Source organism: Phyllobates terribilis, unplaced genomic scaffold (genome assembly GCF_046119375.1).
Source record: "Phyllobates terribilis strain yellow unplaced genomic scaffold, ASM4611937v1 Scaffold_2__4_contigs__length_985480577, whole genome shotgun sequence".
Classification (NCBI taxonomy): Eukaryota; Metazoa; Chordata; class Amphibia; order Anura; family Dendrobatidae; genus Phyllobates; species Phyllobates terribilis.
Genome location: NW_027362762.1, coordinates 426,903,667 through 426,927,968, shown reverse-complemented (window position 1 = coordinate 426,927,968; position 24,302 = coordinate 426,903,667). Strand labels below are relative to the sequence as shown.

Below are 24,302 nucleotides of genomic sequence, written 5' to 3'. Positions count from 1 at the left end.
CGCATTTTTTTCCACTTTTTGTTTGGCGATATGATGAAAAAGCATATTTTTTTGCTCCGTTTTTTATTTATTTTTATTATTTTTTTATTGTGCACAGAAGGAGTTAATTAGTGTGACCGTTTTATAGCTCGGGTTGTTTCGGACGCAGCGATACCAAATATGTGTACTTTTTTTGGTTTTGTAAAAATATACGGATTTATTGGATTAATATTTTATTTATTTATTTTTATTTATTTTGTGATTTTTTTTTAACAGTTTTAAAACATTTTTTTACATTTTTACTTAGTCCCTGTATGGGACATTAATTTTTATTTTTCTGATCACTGATCTCATGTAATGTAATAGACATGTATTACATGAGATCTTCGCTGACTGTTTCACAGATTCCAAAAGTTGTAGTACTTCGTGAAAGGTGACACTTCCGTCCGTGCGTGAAAATTGTTGCACAGCCCTGAGGTGTGCTATAAGTTATTTTGTCTTTGCCTCACAGATCCTTATCTTGTATGAAATACAACATTACAGGAGCTGCTACACTGCCTAAAATGCACTCTAAGGCCACGGCCTCACTATCAATGTTTGGTCAGTATTCGGTCAGTATTTTTTCTCAGGAGTGGGAGCCAAAACCAGGTGAGGAACAATCAGAGAAAAGGTATAATAGAAACAAGTGCATCAATTCTGCATTTATCACCCACTCCTGGTTTTGTCTCCCACTCCTGAGAAAAAATACTCACTAAATACGGATTGTAGGAACATAGCCTTAGGCCACAGCTCCACTATCAGTATTTGGGGAGTTTTTGACTTGCAGAATTTCTGTACCATTTCTGCACCTATTATATAAATTAGGTTACTTATTGTTTTTCATTGCATTTTTGTGTGCGTTTTTTAACATCCGTTTTATCACTGAGTTGTTTTGTCTCTCTTGGGTGTGCCATGCTTTAAATAAAGCTGCTTTGTTTTTGAAACTTCTTGGTATTTGACACGGAGGTGCGGATTACATGCGTTTTTGATGAGTTTCCGCTGCTGAAAAGCACTAAAAACGCACCTGCAAATAGTCACTGCCGGTTAGCAGCTTTCAGCACTAGCTCATAGAGAAGGGTCCCGAGTAGGGATTACCCCTGCAGGCTGTCCATAAGCTTTAATGGGACAACCATTCCAAATAACATGACATACAAATTTTTCAATAATCTGTACACAAAATGAAATATAACAATCCCACGTACAGTACCTTTATAAACATCTTGCTGCCAGATGTTGCGCCACTGGAATGAATAGGCGTACAATACACAGACATGGATTTGCGATCACGAGAAAACTCCAAAGTACATTCCTTCTTCATAAGTTTCTTTATAACCTGTTGGACATGAAAGAGTGATTCTTCTAAACACCTTATTCACCTTCTTAGTTTATCCACAGTTAATTCATGGAACATGGAATTGTTGTAATGAACCGTTTATGGTGACCATAAAGCTTCTACACCAATTACATTGTGTCATCTTTTAATAACCTAGCACTGGAGGTAGGTGTATAATTTAACAAACTCTTACCAATTGACCTTATAGAGACCCCAAGCTGGCATTAGGAATCTTCTAGGAAAAGCATTAATGTTTGGAAAATGGTATTCTTGATCATGATAATAAAAAAGGGAAGTATACAGCTACAGGACCTCTAAGACCATCACCTGTTCTTGCCACACGTCAGTGGCATAATCTATAGAACTGCAGACTTGTGAATGCTCTACAGTGTGCGCGGTGAGGATTCTCCGGTGCTGGCAGTGGCGGGCACGTGACCACAAGTATGTGATTTGTTTACATGCGGTAACATGCCGACTAGACGGGGGTGGCCTCACTTAATGAAAATGTATTGAGCGAGGCCAGATGCATGTAGTCGGAATGTGGCCAGATGTATACAAATCGCATACTTGTGGTCACATGACTGCCCACTCTTGGGGCTGGAGAATCCTCACAGCGTGCAGTGTGCACACTGAGGATTCAAAAGTCTGCAGTCAGACTTGTACCCTAAGACTGTTCAACTGGTTTAAAATTTGGGCTGATCCACCAACAGGGCCTTTGACTTTAATGCAGGAGACCGAGTCCTTTTGTGCTCTGTTTGACCTATGCTTTGGCTATCTCTGGCATTTTGAAAAGGTCACAGAAACATGGTATATTGTGCTTTTGTGCTCACCCCAAAAAGGCAGAGAAAACCAAAAAGAGAGGTCAGAAAGAGCACAAAGTGACTGTCAGCTTCCTTGAAGTCAAAAGCGCTGATAGCAGTTCCGTCTGGATCCAGTTTTTCTGGGCTTTAGACAGAAGCACCGACATAGCCACAGATTTATGGGAAAACAAACAAACAAAAAAAAACAATGTGAACCCAACCTAACACTGACTGACCATGTGGGTTCAATGAAGTGGTCTACATTTTGTCAACTATAGTGACAAAATTCAATTTGTCATACTGAATATGTAATAACATCCAAGCACAAGTTTACATCTAGTTCAAAAGACCTGTTTACAGATGGAAGCATACTCACAGAATTGCAGGCATTTGCTCGTTCCACCTTGGAAAGCTTAGCTAAATCAGTGTTAAATACATTCATTTTTTCCACCAGGCAAGTCAAGGCGGTTTCTGTTGCTTCTCCCACCTTTTCATATACTCCCTTGGACTACAAAATTAATACGTTGTCAATAAATTTGTACTTTACTACAAATAAATTAGACACTTCAGATGAAGATTCTTAAAAATCTTTGTACCTACCTCATTAAAATCCAAAGAGGAGTCATTACAGAGAGCACAGATTGTAGCCAATTCCACCAACCCATCATACTCTCCACTTTGAACAGGATTATCATCCTTCAACCTGTTCCAACAAAATAAAAGCATTCAAATAAGCGTATAATGTGTTTCCTGGGCGAAACAAAAAGTTCTCCAGGGGCTTAGAGGTGTAAAAAAATAACCTAGTAATACTCACTTACAGGAATCCACCTGGATCCAATGCAGATCACTCTGATCTGCCCAACTCAGGAATAGGAGATGCCAGTTCCACCAGCAGCAGGACCACTGCAGCCAGTGTTTGGCTTTATCCATCAGGTGATTTGAGCAGCGCTTAAGTCACCTGGCAGCTGCAGCCAATCACAGGCTGGAGCAGTCTTGCTGCTGGTGTAACAATGTCGTCTCCTCTTCCTGTGTCAGCGCATACCATGGAGCAGACTGTGCTGGATCCTGGTAGGTGTCTGATAGGGAGTAGCTTTTATTTTATTTTTTACAGATCCATTGTCTGGGGGAACTTGTACATTTTTTTTTTTTTTTTTTTTTAAAAAGGTAATTTCAAAAGGACTACAAATAATAAAAAAAAGTCAATAATTTCAAATCAAATCATTCATTGTATACAAAAAAAAGTCTAACTATAAAATCCTCATTATATAGTTCAGGTCAAACGCGTCGCCAGTCTGTGTGTCGCGGCACGCGCTTGGACCGTGACACTTGGATGTGAAAATCTAGGCAAAGTCTGAAGAACCAAAAGTTTTAGGTTTGTATTTTATCCTGAAAGTTAAAAAATAGCTGCAATAAAAGCCAGTGGAGGTAATGCTGGCCAACATTCACAATGCCACTCGAAAAGTTAGGTCACATGTGAATACATCAAAAAAATACAAGGAAAATGCTTTATTTTGCTACATTTAGGCTTGTTCAACAAAGTTCCTAAAATTAGGATATCCATATGAAGACCTGGAATTCTCAAATTCTTAAAAAAACAATACTTTAATAATTGAATGCATTTTTTTCATGAGACGGACAGGAAGGCTTAATGTTTGACAAATAGTACTTACACTTGCCCCTCTGGAGCATAAGTAGATCCAGTAATACTGAACTCATGAAGACTGCAGCTTGTTCCTTCAATCCTCTCAACTACAAACATCTTTAAAGAAGGAAAATAAAATGCTCAGAACACATTTGGCCTCATGTACGCCCTAGTTGCAAATCAAAGATTTCCAAACAAGGTAGTACAACTCACAAAAGCAGCCGAATCGCTGGCACTGAATCACTGTAATTTTCTGCTTTTTGTTCTACACGATTACCCTGGGATCGTTAAAATGGATTTTACTTAATGAATCTACATAACACCACAAATCAAGTGCAATTTAACCATGGCACACAGACCTGTCATCTTAAAAGGGTTATCTGGGACTTTTATTATTTTTGCACATGGGGCTAAGAAGCAACAGGCAGGTAGTTACTAACTACCTGCATGTTCTGCCTAGAGCCGATCTCTGCCTGCTCACAGTGGTCAAAAACTGATCCAGCCAGCAATTCCCATGCTTCTGTTCACATGTCCACAGAGCAGCTTCTTCTCTTCCACTCTGCTCTGTTGATAATAAAAGTTCCAGATGACTCCTTTAAGGGGAAAGAACATTAAACATATAGCTCAACACAGCCACTATTCTATTCGAGAATCTACAGGAAAATAAATATCGAGATCTACAAGACAAAGTATATATCTTCAGGACAAATCAAATCATTCTATAATCCTAGAGTCCCTACCCATAACTATTTAAGTACATATGTCATGGCAATGACTAAAACCAAAATGCCAAATTTACCACAGTGAGCAGGTACTTGCACAAAATGGGACCTGATCCCATTCTTGGCTCATAATTATAGGCTTCAGCACAAAGCCATAATACAATGGTGCAAATCCTGCTTAATGGATATGGTTACAAAATGGCAAAGCAGAATTTTACCATCTTGAAATAAGAAAACCCATTGATTTGTATTTACTGACAATCATTTCATAAATGCTCTTAAAATGGAAAGTGCCACTTAGATTTAAAAGGGAACTCAACATCAAAAATGTCACTTATCTGCTGACGAAACTAGTCTGCAAGTACAGTTATATGAAAAAGTTTGGGCACCCCTATTAATCTTAAGCTTAATGTTTTATAAAAATTGGTGTTTTTGCAACAGCTATTTCAGTTTGATATATGTAATAACTGTTGGACACAGTAATGTTTCTGCCTTGAAATGAGGTTTATTGTACTAACAGAAAATGTGCAATCTGCATTCAAACTAAATTTGACAGGTGCATAAGTATGGGCACCTCACCAGAAAAGTGACATTAATATTTAGTAGATCCTCCTTTTGCAAAAATAACAGCCTCTAGTCGCTTCCTGTAGCTTTTAATGAGTTCCTGGATCCTGGATGAAGGTATTTTTGACCATTCCTCTTTACAAAACAATTCCAGTTCAGTTAAGTTTGATGGTCGCCGAGCATGGACAGCCTCTTCAAATGATCCCACAGATGTTCAATGATATTCAGGTCTGGGGACTGGGATGGCCATTCCAGAACATTGTAATTGTTCCTCTGCATGAATGCCTGAGTAGATTTGGAGCGGTGTTTTGGATCATTGCCTTGCTGAAAGATCCATCCCCTGCGTAACTTCAACTTTATCACTGATTCTTTAACATTATTGTCAAGAATCTGCTGATACTGAGTGGAATCCATGCGTCCCTCAAGTTTAACAAGATTCCCGGTGTCGGCATTGGCCACACAGCCCCAAAGCATGATGGAACCTCCATCAAATTTTACTGTGGGAAGCAAGTGTTTTTCTTGGAATGCTGTGTTTTTTTGCCGCCATGCATAACGCCTTTTTGTATGACCAAACAACTCAATCTTGGTTTCATCAGTCCACAGGACCTTCTTCCAAAAAGAAATTGGCTTCTCCAAATGTGCTTTTGCATACCTCAGCCGACTCTGTTTGTGGCGTGCTTGCAGAAACGGCTTCTTTCGCATCACTCTCCCATACAGCTTCTCATTGAGCAAAGTGCGTTGTATAGTTGACCGATGCACAGTGACACCATCTGCAGCAAGTTGATGCTGCAGCTCTCTAGAGGTGGTCTGAGGATTGTCCTTGACTGATCTCACCATTCTTCTTCTCTGCCTTTCTGATGTTTTTCTTGGCCTGCCACTCCTGGCCTTAACAAGAACTGTCCCTGTGTTCTTCCATTTCCTTACTATGTTCCTCACAGTGGAAACTGACAGGTTAAATCTCTGAGACAGCTTTTTGTATCCTTCCCCTGAACAACTATGTTGAATAATCTTTGTTTTCAGATCATTTGACAGTTGTTTTGAGGAGCCCATGATGCCACTCTTCAGAGGAGATTCAAACAGGAGAACAACTTGCAAGTGGCCACTTTAAGTAGCTTTTCTCATGATTGCATACACCTGGCTATGAAGTTCAAAGCTCAATGAGGTTACAAAACCAAAAAAAGTGCTTTAGTAAGTCAGTAAAAAGTAGGTAGGAGTATTTAAAACAAAAAAAATGATAAGGGTGCCCATACTTATGCACCTGACAAATTTTGTTTGAATGCAGATTGCACATTTTCTGTTAGTACAATAAACCTCATCTCAAGGCAGAAACATTACTGTGCCCAACAGTTATTACATATATCAAATTAAAATAGCTGTTGCAAAAACACCAATTTTTATAAAACATTAAGCTTAAGATTAATAGGGGGTGCCCAAACTTTTTCATATAACTAACTATTGCTTTAAACATCTGTTTGAACTCTAGGTGGTTCGCCAAGTTTTATCCCTGGATCCAGTTCAAGGAATCGCCATTTTCAGACTTGGCTGACTCAAGGTAAAATTACCAACTAGGTCTCTATTATAGTACTTTGAAGGGTAAGGTGTGGAAGTCCGTCACATTCTTCTCTTCCATTCTCTTTCTACTTTGTATATTGAATTTGGTTTCAAGTATCCCAGAAAAGACCACTGTATGTTGAAGATATATGCTAAAACAATATGTTTTGTCATAGAAAATCAACAAGTCATCTCCTCTAGACAAGTTACATACTAGAGCATGTGCAGAGATCACTGTGCAGGCAGGGGGAAGAGGTGAGCTGTAACCATCACCTTCTGTCAATGCTGTGACCCTGTGTTCGCTGTCTCTCGCCTTATAGCAGAATACCTTACATTGTTATCTTGTCTGTCATGATAAAGAGAAGACTAGAGGAAAGTGATCACTGCACTAGAATATCCAGAGACCAGAATGAAAATATATATTTCTGGATTTTTTTTATTTATTTATTTTTTAATATAGACAATGCCATGGAAAATTAGAAAGAAACATCACAAAAATTCTTGAGCGTACGTTTTACATGGATAAACTTTAAGAAAAAAGAAAAACATTCAATACATTCCTATTGAGGCGCTGTCCACACCTTGGTACCTTGGTGTTCACTTTTCCATAGAACATTCTGATATTTTAAACAGCAAGAATAGTGCAGCACAATTTTTGTTATGAAAAAAACTGGCACCCCTATGTAAAACTAACACCCTCCATCATAAGTCTAATGGACCAATTGGATTTGGTGAAGGATCCATCACAGCTTCAATATGAAGGCAAGTCGAAATCACAAGAAACAAACTGTGCACAGGCAAAGTATTATTAAAGCCAAGACTTCCTATATTAACACAATATTATGGTTCCTTTGAATTAGCTGTAATAATAGACCAGTACCAGATCTAAGTGCTACTGCCTGCTCTCCTAATGCATCAAAACATTCAGTGGTTTGCTACCATCCATGTATACATTATATTAGCAATTTGTAAAAAGCAAAAACCTTGAAAACTCTGTAATGTTTCTTTAAAAGGGGTTGTCTCAAATACTACCCCTGCCCAATAGAACTTCGACATTAGAGAGGGAGACTTTTCTCAGTAGTCTTGAGAGACGCTATACAGAAGCAGGTTTATTTCCTGGCAGACTTGAGCAGTCATTGGATTACAAAAATGGCCAATTATCGGTAACCTTTCTCCCAAAGACAGGTGGTTCTCAGATGATATCAGATTTTTTCATGGACCAATAGACTTGCATTGCCAATATAGAACAGCTGATAGTTGGGGTGATCGGTGTCGGGACACCCACCAAACTGATATGTATGATCTAACAAACAGATACTGTAGGTCATCAAGGTGTTAGTCTCGAGTAACCTTCAACATCAAACCTTTCCCAAATATATATCTCTATCTACCCACATATACACACATACGGTACATACCGTACATACACACTGATTGCTGGGGACGTGGAAATACTGTGGTAGTAATCACAATATTTACAGACAAGTAAAAGATGATACACACTGTAGTTTGAGAATCATGAATCCATCTAATGTTGGGTTCCCTTTAGAGAACCGCACATGTTGCCTATAAAAACGTCTAGATTCCACTATATACAGTGTTTAGCTGTAGTAATGAATATTTGTGAAGTGTAACTATGGCAGTAAATCTATACATCTGCACATAACACTTATTCACCTATTTCGCAGTATGCCTTTCCTTATTCCAGACACTACTTATTAGCGAAAAGTAATGAAAGAATTCATCTTTTTAAATAAAGAATAGAGCAGCAATTAGTACAGACAGTAAAGTTGCTCTATTGTCTGTATTATACATAGCTACTATGTATAGAAAAAAGAAGGGGGGGTTAAGGTACAAGTTGTTTTGAGATGTGGTGAGAATGATTGTGATAGTTAATGAATAAAACATGAAAAAGAAGATGGCATGCAGTAAACATGCTGACATTAATAGCAATGCATTCTGAAATCTATTGCCTATGAACGAAACAGCTTGGTTGCTATTCCAGATTAAGTATAGAATAATTACTGTATGCTTGCCACTTCAGTGTACAGAGTAAGCCTAGCTAACCTGACAATGTAAAACACTAATCCTTTGTCTAAAGGTGTAAGTGTAAGAGTTACACATGTATCACATGCCCAGACCAGACGTCCACAGCTTTATGTTTATATACTCTAGTGTTTCCAAGACTACACCATTACCAATACCTTATAGGAAAATTGCAAAATAGTAAACCAAATAAAAATATATATTACATATACACAATTATAAAATGTGAACTGAGGTATATCAGAGAAGTTTTTATTTTTTCTTAAATGCAAATTGCATGCACACTTTCACAATTTGGCAGTCTGTAATTGATGACTCATTAATTAATGCTTCTTTAAAAAAAAAAAAAAAAAAAAGATTTTTTTTGGGTTAAACAAACATGTTGGTGCGATTGAGACTTTGAGCATTCACGGCACTTTGAATCAGCTCCACTAATGAGGGTCACACAAGCCATCAAACTAATAAAAAATGTTGCCATTTTGTACGCCAGAGATGCTACTCCAGCTCCTGACTGGAGCAACACTTCTTCCACAGTACACAGGTGCAAGCAACAGAGGAAATGAGCCAAATTCATTAAAGCACCACTCCAGCGGTTTTTGTTTTCAGAATTGGAATGGTGCTTTAAAATGCAAGCCCCTGTTCTTATACGCTCCTTCCCTCAGCTTCACGTTTAGAGAAGTTTCTCCAGTACCACGGCGCCATCTTGTGCCCATACCTTCTGACTGGCTGAAAGACAGAAGTTAAGTGACAAAAGCTCAATGCAAGTCTATGAGAGCTAGAATGAGGCTTTCAGAGATGCATTGAAAATGGACCTCCGTGCGGCTCCATAAAACACTAGAGCTGCCAGCAGGTCACTTTTCGCCAGAGACCGATGGGAGGAACGCTGGAAAAGGATGAAGGCAGCGACAGGAGAGTATGAGACAGGGGGAAGGGAATTACATTTACAGCACCACTCCAGGGTGCAATAAAAAAAAACAAGCAAACACTGGAGTGGTGCTTTAAGTGGCATTCTGGACTGGCATAGTGAAAGCGGGCACTACACCAGGTTTGATGAAACGGCCTCTTTGCTTTTCTTGCCTTTAACAACATTGTTAGTAACATTGTTAGTTTATATACCTATGATTTCGGGTTTGGCCCCTACTTGAGCACCAACCTCACCAGGAGTGCGGTAGCTATGTTACAAATAATACTATCTTGACAGATGTTATAGTCACAAGATAATCAATGTTATTCATTCCATTTTTCAGTGGTTTTAAATGTAATTTCACACAATATTTAACATGATATGTGGAAAGAGGAAGATAATCAGACTTTACTTCTGAAATTACTTTGAAAAGAGAAGAAAAACGTAAAACTGAAAAGACCGTAAAACAATAGTTGGTGCTGTGTATTACATGAAAATTACAGCTGCCATCAGATTGGCCACCACTGACACTGGTTTGATACAATCTCGCTATAGAAAGAGCCCAAAAAATTAACCATTAACCCTACTGTACTATTCGGGTCTATTTGACCCTAATTTTTTTTTGTGAAGCTGCAGATTTATTATGAGGATCTGCAAATCATGGTTAGGCAAGTTTGTTTATGGATCGGTGTTATGAGTGTTTTTTTTTTATTATTTTTTATTTTTTTTGCATGAAATGATTGTTATATATGTACTGTTTGGGTCAATATGACCAGATAATGATTTATACAGATCTCCCACCATGTTTTCAGTCACATAAACAATTTAAATTATTGTGGATTATTTATTGCATCTACTATTGTTATTGCATTTCTACAGTCCCTACCGCTCTATGCGCTCGATACATTTGCAAGTTACAGCAGACGGATGGGCTTTGAGTACAGGTCTGTTTCGCTGTAGTATATAAGCTGTAAGCTCTTATTGTTGCTACACTGGTTAGTGTTTGCTGCGATATTATTACTATTGTTGTTTATTTATATACTGCTATTTTATTCCATAACGCTGATTTTAACCTGAGAAAGTCATGTGTCCATTATTTCGAAAGTTGGATAAAAATGTGGCGAACACGTCCATTGAGTGAATTGGAAAAGCTTGCCAACATCTCAGATTATGAAGAAGTCCAACTGGAGAAAGTGTCCAAAGATGAGGACCACATAAGTGGCGGGGAAAGTGATTTATGAGAATTCGGATTCTGAAGTTGAATCTGATGAGGCACGATATCCAGCAATTCAGTCTAAAAACAAAAACGTCATTTGGAAGTTGCAGCCTTCTGGCCAGGCAGGAAAATTGTCCTCTGCTAACATCAGACAATTCTCTAATAACTAGCCGCTATTAGAGAAGTTTTGAATAAACGGATAGAGATTCTTCCAAAATTCTACAATACTGGTGAAAATGTCACTGTGGATGAACAACTTGTGGCATTCTGAGGTAGGTACCCATTCACACAATATATACAGAGTAAGCCAGCAAAGTATGACATCAAGATATGGCCACTTTGTGACAGCAGCAGTTCATACGCTCTAAACGCACAGGTATATACAGGAAAAAAGCCTGGAGAAGAATCTGAAAAGAATTAGGGTATGAGTCATTTCAGATTTGACATTAACTATGTGACAGGTGACAACTTTTTTTTTTTTTTTTTTTTTTTTTTAACATCGCACCAACTGGGGCAGCCGTTGCTAAAACGAAAAAACTTACAATGCTGGGTACTGTAAGAAAAAGCAAGCCTAAGCTGCCACAAGGTATCGTTGGAAAAGATGTTCATAGTTCAATGCTTTACTTTACTGGAGATCGCACAGTGGTTTCTTACATTCCCAAAAAAACTAACATGGTGCATCGTGCTCATCAGAATGACCTGACAATGCAGTAAGTGGTCAAGGTGACAAAAAAAAAAAGCAGATAATAATTACCATATTTTTCAGACCATAAGACGCACTTTTTTCCCCCAAAATTGGGAGGAAAATGGCGGATGCGTCTTATGGTCCGAATATTATGGATACTCGCGGTGGTGGTGGAGTGGGGGTGCCCCCTCTCCTTCGGGAACGATGTGTCGGCGGCGGGGAGGCAGAGCGGCTGGGGCCGGTGTCAGGCTGTCAGCTGCGTCGGGACGGTGAAGTAGAGCGGTCTGTGCGACTTTCCGGTGTGCCGGTGTCTTACTGCGGCCACGATCTACAGGAAAATGGCCGCCCGAGCAGGCGCATGCGCAGACCGGTAGCTCCGGCGGCCATTTTACTGTAGATCACAGCTTTGGGAAGATGGCCGCGGCCACTGGAAAGCCGTGCAGGCCGCTCTGCTTCACCACCCGACGCCGCCCACAGCCCTGCACAGGCCCGGCACTAGGCCCCCCCCCAGCCCTGCACAGGCCCGGCACTAGGTCCCCCCAGCCCTGCACTAGGTCCCCCCAGCCCTGAGCAGGCCCGGCACTAAGCCCCCCCCCCAGCCCTGAGCAGGCCCGGCACTAAGCCCCCCCCCCCCCCCCAAGCCCTGAGCAGGCCCGGCACTAGGCCCCCCCCCCCAGCCCTGAGCAGGCCCGGCACTAGGCCCCCCCCCAGCCCTGAGCAGGCCCGGCACTAGGCCCCCCCCCCAGCCCTGAGCAGGCCCGGCACTAAGCCCCCCCCCCAGCCCTGAGCAGGCCCGGCACTAAGTCCCCCCCCCAGCCCTGAGCAGGCCCGGCACTAGGCCCCCTCCCCAGCCCTGAGCAGGCCCGGCACTAGGCCCCCCCCCCAGCCCTGAGCAGGCCCGGCACTAGGCCCCCTCCAGCCCTGAGCAGGCCCGGCACTAGGCCCCCTCCAGCCCTGAGCAGGCCCGGCACTAGGCCCCCCCCCAGCCCTGAGCAGGCCACGATCTACAGGAAAAAGGCCGCCCGAGCCGGCGCATGCGCAGACCGGTAGATCACAGCTTTAGGAAGATGGCTGCGGCCACCGGATAGCCGCGCAGGCCGCTCTGCTTCACTACCCGACGCCGCTCACAGCCCAGCACAAGCCGCAGCCCCAGCCCTGCACAGGCGTGGCACTAGGCCCCCCCAGCCCTGCACAGGCGTGGCACTAGGCCTCCCCTGCCCTGAGCAGGCCCGGCACTAGGCCTCCCCTGCCCTGAGCAGGCCCGGCACTAGCCCCCCCCTGCCCTGAGCAGGCCCGGCACTAGCCCCCACCCTGCCCTGAGCAGGCCCGGCACTAGCCCCCCCCCTGCCCTGAGCAGGCCCGGCACTAGCCCCCCCCCCCCTGCCCTGAGCAGGCCCGGCACTAGCCCCCCCCCTGCCCTGCACAGGCCCCATAGCCTTTCAGAGTCCTGGCACAGGCGACAGGCCAACAACAACGGCCCTGCACAGGCCCCCAACCCTGCACAGGAACCCGGCCAGATCCCGGCACTAGGCCTCCCCTGCCCTGAGCAGGCCCGGCACCAGGCCCCCCCTGCCCTGAGCAGGCCCGGCACTAGCCCCCCCCCTGCCCTGAGCAGGCCCGGCACTAGCCCCCCCCCCTGCCCTGAGCAGGCCCGGCACTAGCCCCCCCCCCCCTGCCCAGGCCCCATAGCCTTTCAGAGTCCTGGCACAGGCGACAGGCCGCCCGGCCCGGGATCCAGCCAGGCTAACGACAACGGCCCTGCACAGGTCCCTAACCCTGCACAGGAACCCGGCCAGACCCCGGCCTGACACAGGAACCAGCCAGGCTAAGGGCCTCGGCACAGGCCCCAGCCAGGCACAGGCCCCACTGGATCTCACGTTTTCTGCTGCAGCCGAAGGGTTCCTGAGTGAAGGAAGGTAGGGCCTTGCAATCCTGCTCCACTGCAACTCCCTGCTGAAGGACCCTGCCTCCTGTAACCCTCGCTCCACCGCCCCCCAGGTAAGATACCGTACTTATTCAGACTATGAGATGGACCCCCATCTTATAAAAAATATTTTTTTTCCTATTTTCCACCTCAAAATTTGGGGTGCGTCTTAAGGTCCGGTGCGTCTTTAGTCTGAAAAATACGGTAGATTATAATTCCACCAAAGGGGCAGTTGATACACTAGATCAACTAATAGCTACGTCCACAAGCAGACTCAAAAACAATCGGAGGCCAATGGTTTTATTTTATAACATTCTCGATGTATCTGCCTACAATGCATTTGTTTAGCATGCAATAAACCCCGATTGGGCCAATAAACTGCAGAAACGAAGACTCATTCTGGAAGAATTAGGAAAGTCACTTCGTATGCCATGTATTTTAAGAAAAGTAAAGTAAACCATATCCAGCAGCATGCTCAACAAAGGGAACCTACGGCCTCCACCAGCATTGGAAAAGACTAAAAAGGAAAAGAAGCAATTGTGTGATAAAACAAATATTACATGCTCTAGTTGTAGTAAATATGTATGTAAAGCACATGCGAGTTATTTCTGTGCAGAATGTAAGAATGCCTGCATGAGTGAACATGTGCAACCTTTTTCTAAAGAAGATTAAGCAAATTGAAGTTTTGATTTTCATTTATTTTTGACCAACCATTTTCACACAGTTAAATAATGCAACTGGTATTCAAATAATACACTTAGAGTAGCTAAATGACAAAATTACCGTACAAGTGTATAGTCAATACAGACAGAACAGCAGGGTTAAATAAAATTATTTCTGCGTCAATCCTTTTCATTATATTATATCGCAATTTATTCACTATCTAATAAAATGGGGATACGTGATGGGGATATGTATTGGATGTGAACCAGAATGGTTATTAAACATTTTGAGTTGGAGGAAACACGACCAACACTAAGTTGCTAGAGTGCTTTACTAACCATGTCACACTTGACATCATTCCCTGTATTTCCTTTTCTGCATAGACTATGTGTCAGTACTGCACTATCCTGGCTTATGTTACGGAGACTTTATAAACACACTGTATGAAACTAGTTCTGATGATTTGCACAACAGCACAATGAGTGTGGGAAACATCCTCGAGTCAAAGAATAAGTGGGAAGAGGAAGGTCACAAGAGCACACTTATTCATCACTCACATCTGACTAAAGCAGGGGCAGTGCAGGATACGTAAATTAAATATATGCTTATGTAGTGCGGCTAACATTTTAACCTAATAAATATAAGCCATAAATTCAAAGCACAGGATTAAAGCGCCAGCTCCTGCAACATGGAAGGGGGTTGGGGTCTGAAGAGAAAACAGAAGCGGTTTAGTACCTTCTTCTCTTTTGTGGCATAATAGCACTCAAAGTTCAAGGCTATGATAGGAGCAAGTGATCACATGATTTAGGAGAGTCTGTTCTGCATAGAAAAGCTGCTGGATCCCAGTTGACCTCGATCAGCTCTGCCAAGTACTTGAGTCATAGAAGGGGGCAGTTTTCCTTTGTCAATGAGGCTACTATGGGTGCATAGTAAAAAAAAAAAAAAAAAAAAAAAAAAAAAAAAAAAAAAAAAAATAGAATATGTACCCCAGAGATCGGTTATGATCTCTAGGGGAACAAAGTAAAACAAAATATCACATCAGAACATCGGGGAAAAAAAAAATATATATAAAAAGATGTAAACATCCTCCAGCATTTCTCAGAATTGCGGAAACCACTGTAAAACAGCCCCAAACGGGCACAGAATCTCCACCATGCTGCAATGTTGTGTGTCGACACTCATTGTACTGCTCTTTAGCCCTTCATAAAATATATTTGATGGTAACACAAGGCAGTTTTTTGCATTTTGACTCGTGAGTAGTGTTGAGCATTCCGATACTGAAATATCGGGTATCGGCCGATATTCGCGGTATCGGAATTCCGATACTTAATTCCGATACTTTTACAATATCGAATACCGGAATCGGAAGTTCCCATAATGCCTGCGCTCTGCAGTGTCTCTGAACGATGACAAGCAGGGTGGCAGCACTCAGCTGCGATCCAGCCTGTCATCAGAATGCCATCCCAGCGTGGGAGAATTCTCCTGATTGTTTAAAAGCCGGCGGGCGGTAAAAAGCCGCCGGCTTTTATACAATCACACAGCCCCATACTGCTTCCCCGCAGCCTCCCACCCCGATCCTCCGCTCCCCTCGCCACCTCCCATCCTGATCGTAAGTTAGGACCGGGCGGGGAGTGCAGCACCAAGGAGCGGGGAGCGAAGGACCCGGGCGGGGAAGCCGGCAGTGAAAAGACTTCACCGCCGGCTTTCCCGTTCTGTGCTGCGCTTTCCCGCCGGTTATTTCAAATGAACAGCTGAGGTATCAGGTGATGCCGATCAGCTGTTCATTTGAAGTAGCCGCGGTGCCCTCGGAGGGTTCATGTGAGTTCATGCTTGACTGCATGAACTCACATGAACTTTCCCACGGTCGCACAGGTCAGCCTCACCTCCCAGACCCGTCATGATTGGTGTGTGGGTGTCTGTGCGATGTGTGCGGGTGTGCGCGATGTCTGTGCGATGTGTGCGGGTGTGTGCGGTGTCTGTGCGATGTGTGCGGGTGTGTGGGGTGTCTGTGCGATGTCTGCGGTTTTGCGCGGTGTCTGTGCGATGTGTGCGGGTGTGTGCGTGCAGGCAGACATAGGCCGATGTGACACTACTACTCCCATCGGCCTATGTCTGTCCCCCGTCCACTCGTGCCAGCAGGATCAGCTCGATGGGAGCAGTAGTTCCCATCAGCCTAATCCTGCTATATAAATTGCCCTACTGTGTCCCCAATAAATGTTAAATACATGTCATTGGTGGCCAGTGGTTGCCTGCAATAAATTAGTTCATACATTACCTGTCCCCGCAGATCGCCACCTAAAATAAAGTAAAAAATAAAAAACTACACCTATACTCACCTAGACACCTAATTCCCCGAAGCCATCGATCTCCTGTAATAAAATATAAAATAATAAACCACAACCTTATCCTTACCCCTCCGTAGTAGTCCACGAGTGTCCCACGATGATCTCCAGTTCAGAGCAGCCACATAGAATGTGACCGCTCTGAACCGCCGCCGCCGCTAGAATGATGGGGCCGTAAAGCAGCCCCATCATTGCATAAGCGGGTTCACCGGAGTTCAGGCAGCGCTGCTCCGGTTAGCTGCTTTACGGCCCCGCTGTATCGTGAGAAATTCCCACGGTACAGCAGTGCCGTAAAGGGGGTCTCCGGAGCTGCGCTGACTAAATGCACTCCGGTGACCTCAGTCAGTGGCTCCCGCTGCCGGGAGCAGACGTGTTCCCGGCAGTGTGAGCTTACAGCAGCCATGCACAGCTGTCACCATCTCCAGATGTGACAGCTGTGCATGGGAGATCAGCGCAGGAACGTGGACAGGTAACTATTTTTTTTTTTTTGTAAACTAAGAATTAAATGAAATTGTGTGTTTTATTTCAAATAAATTATTTTTTCTGGGTGTAGTGTGTTTTTTCTTTTTAACACTTTGTAGGTTAGTAATGGGGGTGTCTTATAGACGCCCATCATTACTAACCTGGGCTTCATGGCAGCTGGCGCTGACATGAACCCCAGCCCTATTACCCCCTGCCACCGCACCAGGGCAGCGTGGAAGAGCGAGGCTAAGTGCCAGAGTTGGCGCATCCTATGGATGCGCCATTTCTGGGGCGGCTGATGGCTGGTGTATCTAGCCTGGGAGGGGGCCAATATTCATGGCACCCTTCCTGGGCTATTAAAATCAGCCCCCAGCTGTCTGCCTAGCCTTTGCTAGCTATTAAAATAGGGAGGACCCCACGTCATTTTTTGGGGGGGTCCCCCATTTTAATAGCTAGTAAAGGCTAGGTATTCAGCTGGGGGCTGATATTAGTAGTCTGGGAAGCTCCGTGGGTATTACCCACTTCCCAGGCTTCAAACATCTGCCCCAGCCGTCTGCTTAACCTCCGCTAGAGACTAAAATTATGGGGGATCCCACGCCAATTTTTTTTTTAAATAAATCCTTTATTTTAACACTAAATGACATTTGAGGAGTTAATAAAGATGCAGTCCCTAAATTATTATTTATTTTTTAATTAATTTTTCCCAAAAATTTTGACGTGGGCTTTGCCATATTTTTGTATGCCAGCCAGGTACAGCATCCAGCTTCTATGAACGCGCCATTTTCCGGGGTGGCAGCGGACTGCAATTTGCAGCGGGGGGGGGCCCAGAAAGCTTGGGTCTCCCTGCACTGCAGATTCCATCCCCCAGCTGCCTAGTTGTACCTGGCTGGACACAAAAATAGGGAGAAGCCCCACGTATTTTTTTTTTTTTTAATTATTTCATGAAATTCATGAAATAATAAATAAAAAAAGGGCTTCCCTATATTGTTGTGTCCGGCCAGGTACAAATAGGCATCTGGTGGTTGGGGGCAGCCCGTTCCTGCCTGCTGTACCTGGCTGGACACAAATATAATGCGAAGCCCCACATCAATTTTTTTTTAATTATTTCAGGAAATTCATGAAATAATTAAAAAAAAATTGATGTGGGGCTTCGCCCTATATTTGTGTCCAGCCAGGTACAGCAGGCAGGAACGGGCTGCCCCCAACCACCAGCTGCCTATTTGTACCTGGCCGGACACAACAATATATGGAAGCCCTTTTTTTTTTTAATTATTTCATGAATTTCATGAAATAATTTAAAAAAAAAATACATGGGGCTTCGCCCTATTTTTGTGTCCAGCCAGGTACAACTAGGCAGCTGGGGGCTGGAATCCGCAGCGCAGGGAGGCCCAAGCTTTCTGGGCCCCACCCGCTGCAAATTGCAGTCCGCAGCCGCCCCGGAAAATGGCGCGTTCATAGAACCGCCATCTTCTGGCGCTGTACCCAACTCATCCAGGGCCCTGGTGCGGTGGCTCACTGGGTAATAAAGGGGTTAAGGCCAGCTTGGCATTATCAGCTGGCCCTAAGCCCGAAATTCATGGGGTCACGCCAATATTAGACATGACCACCATGAATTTCTAGTAAAGTATTTAAAAAAAACACAACACCCAGAATAAAGTCCTTTAATTGAAATAAAGACACAATTCTTTATTGTTCTAAATTAAACCATACTTACCGTCACGCCCATTCCAGCTGAAGCCAACGATCTCCTGCAATAAAAGTAAAATAATAAAGCAACCTCATCCTTACCTTTCCATGGTTCCCACGATGGCTCCAGCTCTGCTACATCGAGATGACAGGCTGGACCGCAGCAGAACGCTGCCATCCAGCCTGTCATCCCGCGGACACTGAGAAGCGCAGGCATGCTTCCGCTCCTCAGCGTCTCTCTGTGACGGCATCCAGATGAGCCGACAATGAACTCGGCTCACCTCATGCATGTCACTGACAGCGTGGGAGAATTCTCCTGCACTCAGCGCTTCAGCGTGAGAATTCTCCCACGCTGTCAGTGACGTGCATGAGGTGAGCTGAGTTCATTGGACATGACCTCACCTCATGCACGTCACTGACAGCGTGGGAAAATTCTCACGCTGAAGCGGTGAGTGCAGGAGAATTCTCCCACGCTGTCAGTGACGTGCATGAGGTGAGCCGAGTTCATTGTCGGCTCATCTGGATGCCGTCACAGAGAGACGCAGAGGAGCGGAAGCATGCCTGCGCTTCTCAGTGTCCGCGGGATGACAGGCTGGATGGCAGCGTTCTGCTGCGGTCCAGCCTGTCATCTCGATGTAGCAGAGCTGGAGCTGTCCTGGGAACCATGGAAAGGTAAGGATGAGGTTGCTTTATTATTTTACTTTTATTGCAGGAGATCGTTGGCTTCAGCTGGAATGGGCGTGACGGTAAGTATGGTTTAATTTAGAACAATAAAGAATTGTGTGTTTATTTCAATTAAAGGACTTTATTCTGGGTGTTGTGTTTTTTTTTTTAACTTTCACTATGGGGTTAGTAATGGGGGTGTCTTATAGATGCCTCTCCATTACTAACCTGGGCTTGATGTCAGCTGGCATTATAAGCTGACATCAACCCCAGCCCTATTACCCCCTGCCACCGCACCAGGGCAGCGTGGAAGAGCGAGGCTAAGTGCCAGAATTGGCGCATCCTATGGACGCGCCATTTCTGGGGCAGCTGACGGCTGGTGTTTCTAGCCTGGGAGGGGGCCAATATTCATGGCACCCTTCCTGGGCTATTAATATCAGCCCCCAGCTGTCTGCCTAGCCTTTGCTAGCTATTAAATTAGGGGGGACCCCACGTCATTTTTTTTTTTGGGGGGGGTCCCCCATTTTAATAGCTAGTAAAGGCTAGGTATTCAGCTGGGGGCTGATATTAGTAGCCTGGGAAGCTCCGTGGGTATTAACCCCTTCCCAGGCTTCAAACATCTGCCCCAGCTGTCTGCTTAACCTCCGCTAGATACTAATATTAAGGGGAACCCCACGCCAATTTGTTTTTAAATAAATCCTTTATTTTAACACTAAATGACAAGTACAGTAATCAACACTGTCACTGTACTTCATATATATGTGACTGACATGTTTCTATCTATCTAATCTATGTATGATTCTCTATTCCTTCTATTCTAAATTGTCGGGTACAGATGCTGAATTGCCGGCCGGCTTTTTTAAAGAGACGGTGCATGAAAACACTAATATTTTTTTAAATAAATCCTTTACACTAAATGACAAGTACAGTAACCAACACTGTCACTGTACTTCATATATATGTGATTGACATGTTTCTATCTATCTAATCTACGTGTGAAGCTCTATTCTTTCTGTTGTAAATTGTCGGGACCGGTGTATGCGCTGATGAATTGCCGGCTTTTCGCATAATACATTCTACATTATTCTTAGTTGTTTTAATTCATGTAGAATTAACCTACAAGGAAAGAAAGGGTTTATTTTCATTCCGATATTAGTGTCCCATTGACTTGCATTGGTTTCCGGTATCGGAATCGGCGATATCCGATACTTTTTGAGTATCGGTCCGATCCAATCCGATACGATATTTCCTGATATCGGAAGGTATCGCTCAACACTACTCGTGAGTTTAAAGTGCCTGAGGCTATTTTCATGCACCCTATTTCCTATTTTTTTTAAGTATGGTTGCCTCACTTGGCCTTGATAACACAATGCTCTCACGATGACCACTTCTGGCCAGACTTCTCCAAACTGTAAAAGAGTGTAGCCAGGTCCCACTGATAGCTGCCAATTCCAAGCTGATGGCACAGCTGGACATCTTCTGATTTCAAAGAGAAAAAAGCATGATGTGTCTTATCTACTGCACCAAGTTTCCATGGCCAACTGCATCTTCAGTCCTCAACATTGCCCCATTCTTTGTGTCCTCAATGCTGAGAAATACAAGCAGATTTTTCTATCATGTAGTACCATCAAGGAGGCATCTGAATTTTTTTCTGCAGCAGGACAACGACAGGAAACAGTTCTTAATGACATTGGCTCCATCTTAAGTGTAAAGAAAGAGTTCTGGAAGTGATGATATGACTCCCACAGAGCGCTGATAGCAACATCACGTCTGAAGAGACGGATTTTCACACGTGGCATTTTTTCCACACCTGCCTAAAACTTTTGCACAGTACTGTAAATATAACAAACAACAAAAAAACACATGAATTGGGTATCTATATGACCTTAATAACTTTAAAAGGAGTTTTCCATCTCTGGTGACTCTTCAGTAAGCGCTGCAGTATGAATCCTAACAGTGTAACATGCACACCGTGGATTTGACTCCGCTTCCCGATACCAGTGGTTTTCATGAGACTGCAAGTATGTGATATGCATAGGTGAGATCACATTTAATATTAAGAGATGAGTCTAATACCCTAGTTGAGACGTGACTAACTACTAACTAATCACATACTAGCAATAATGTGACGACTGCTGGAAGCAAAGAACAGAATCGAAATCTAACAGTGTGTGCAGTACATACTGTTAAGATTTGGCAAGCTGCAGAGCCTGCTGAAGATTTCAACAGGTGCGGAAAATCCCTCTACTAAGTTATTAAACCGCTTACTTGATGTAGAACAGTTGAGAAAATAAAATCCAAATTAAAAAATTTAGGCCAGATTCACACATCCATGTTCCGCAGTCAGGGTACAGACCACTATGCATGGACCAGTTGCGGGTCTCCTAACCTGAACTTGACAGTCTCATTTTTATATAGGAGGATGCAGTGTCGGATTGGGGTGCCAAGGGCCCACCAGTAACAAACTCCAGGGCCCCACTTTTCAGCTACATGTAAATGTGACATTATCCTCAATCACACATTTCTATAACAATGATCTGGGTAGATTGTTACGTGAATAAGATGCTGCCTTTGTCTGTACATAGTGATGCAAGTGTATTGTCAAGTACTGCTCATATAAGAGGGTGGTGGCCCAGTCTTGCACAGATTCTCCTGTGGGCCAGTCCAAGACTGTGAGGCTGTTAAGTTTGGGTCAGGAGACCCACAGTAAGTGTATGCATCACAGTCCAAGAAACACTATGTGAATCCGGTCTTACATGCAACTAAACCATTATCATCATTTTATGCATGGTAACTGCAAATACTATACATAAGAATGGCTTTATAAGTAGGTGCAAAGGGATAATACAGCAAATCTGGAGTTAACTCAAACTACTGTATAATGAGATGTTCTAGATGTGTACATAAGGAACACCATCACTCTGGCCATTATGTGACATCAGGCTTTCTTGCCAGTTTTCCCCTCTGCGTGCTCTATCTGCAACTTGCAATCCACTGAGAGCTGGGACAAGGAAACAAGCTGCAGTGATTTCTTACATAGACCGCTCTGCACACAGAGGAGAATGCCAGCACTTAAAAGGGGTATTCCCAACACCAAGAGCCTATCCCAATATGTGGTAGGGGTAATAATATTAGCAAATACCTCCTATTAGAAATGTAGTATAGTTTTTCTGATTCGCTTATGTCTCTTTCCTCATGTGCTGGCATTGCAGGACATTAGATATCCATGGTTACGACCACTGATATAGTGACATATAGCTATAGCTAGTTGCAACAGACAAATGGAGGGCTTCCCGCAAGGGTGGGTGGAGCTGCATTCAGCAGAGCTCACTTGGTTTCTGTGGATGTTGCAAGCCCTCCCTGCAGGTTCAGCCACCCGTTGCATCTATATGTATACAGCAGGGTGTATATACATGTACATATACTGCTGTATACCCTGTGTAATGTATATACCCCCTGCTTATAATATGAAAATATTCAGATCCCCCCTCCTCCACATCCATCATCCATGTCAGTGAGAGGAAGTAGGGGATAATCTTTATTTTCAGGGCAGGTGTAATGATACTTTATACATTACTTCTGTTCCCAGCAGTGTCCTATCCAGGGGATCATGCTGGGGCTGTGTGTGACTGTAAGAGGGGCTTAGGCAGAGTTACAGGTCTGTGCTCCTTGCTGGCTTGCAGTCCAACACAGGGAATGATGGGAAATGTAGTAAAAAAGAGCAGAGGATTCTGAAGAGAAAGTGATTGCTATGACAACAGAGCTGATGTCAGGACACAGGAAGTGAAGCAGAAAAGGATAACAAAATGAAAGGTGGCAGAAAAGGTATATGAGGTTATTCAGGAGCATTATACTTTTACTGTAAAACCAGTAACTAAGTCAGGTTAGTGGACAACCTCTAAGCAGAAACTATATTTTGGAGTACATTACTTGGCCAGCAGTGAGAAAACTTTTTTTTTTTTATAGCTATAGAGGCCTCTGTTAAATGTGTAATCCAGATCTGTTGCATCAGTCAGCTGAACACAATAGTGCTTATGAACAAGGCCTGCAGGAGGCTGGTCCTGTGCCAGCAGAGTTCCCTTCTTTGTTTTACACTGGGCGAGTGTGAGCCCTCCGCCCTTAGAAGGTAAACACTGAAGCAAGTTTATGCGGAGGCCTTTCTACCTGGACATATGCCAACATCCCACAGTGGAGACATTTTCACCACAAGCTTAAAACTTTGACATTTTAAACATTTACACAATTTCTTTTGGCTCTTTTTGCAATACCTCTAATAGAATTAAATAACTAAATTAATAAAACCTCTGGGACATTTTTAAAAAGGACAAAAGTTATGCAGATGTGGGTCAGCAAAGCATGAGCCCAAGGCCACATTCACACGTTCAGTATTTGGTCAGTATTTTACATCAGTATTTGTAAAACCAGGAGTGGAACAATCAGAGGAAAAGTATAATAGAAACACGTCACCACTTCTGTATTTATCACCCACTCCTGGTTTTGGCTTACAAATACTGATGTAAAATACTGAACAAATACTGAGGTAAAAAAACTCACCAAATACTGAATGTGTGAACGTGACCCAACAAAAAAATCTGAATAAGCTGTAACTATTTGTTCTGCCTATCAGAAGCAGCAATCAAAGCAAGAACGGTAACTAGATGAGCAAACTGCTTGTTAGTGGTTTAAGGGTATGTGCACACGATGCAGAAATGAAGCAGAAGATTTCTGCATCATTTCTGCATCTCCCTGGCAGAAAAAAACGCATGCAGATTGTGCATGCGTTTTTCCTGCGGAATACATGCGGATTCACATGCGTTTCCACATGTGGATTGACAAGCGCTTTCCAGGCAATTTTAGCATCACCTGGAAAGTGCTTGACAACTAGGTCACACTATATAAATCCATGCAAACAGCATGAATTTATATAGTGTGACCCGAGAGAGTGGTAAAAATAAATGTATACTTTACCCTCTGATGGCCCGCACTGTCCTGCTCAATCCGTTCTCCCTCGCCGGCAACTTTGAATTGAAAGACCTGCCGACGTCAGCGTCACGTGACCCGTCACATGACTCTGACGTCAG

The 24,302-nt window shown here is 43.5% G+C and overlaps 1 protein-coding gene across 1 annotated transcript in view; it reads right to left on the bottom strand.

Annotated features, from left to right (window-relative positions):
• The window catches only part of ATP2A3 (ATPase sarcoplasmic/endoplasmic reticulum Ca2+ transporting 3), a 221,326-nt gene that overhangs the window by 62,600 nt on the left and 134,424 nt on the right, over positions 1-24,302 (bottom strand). The window contains exons 9-12 of the mRNA XM_073665195.1: positions 3,822-3,910; positions 2,752-2,854; positions 2,528-2,659; positions 1,226-1,351 (exon numbers count right to left, since the gene is read on the bottom strand). Coding sequence (XP_073521296.1) covers positions 1,226-1,351; positions 2,528-2,659; positions 2,752-2,854; positions 3,822-3,910 — 450 coding nt within the window. The remainder of the gene's footprint in view (positions 1-1,225; positions 1,352-2,527; positions 2,660-2,751; positions 2,855-3,821; positions 3,911-24,302) is intronic.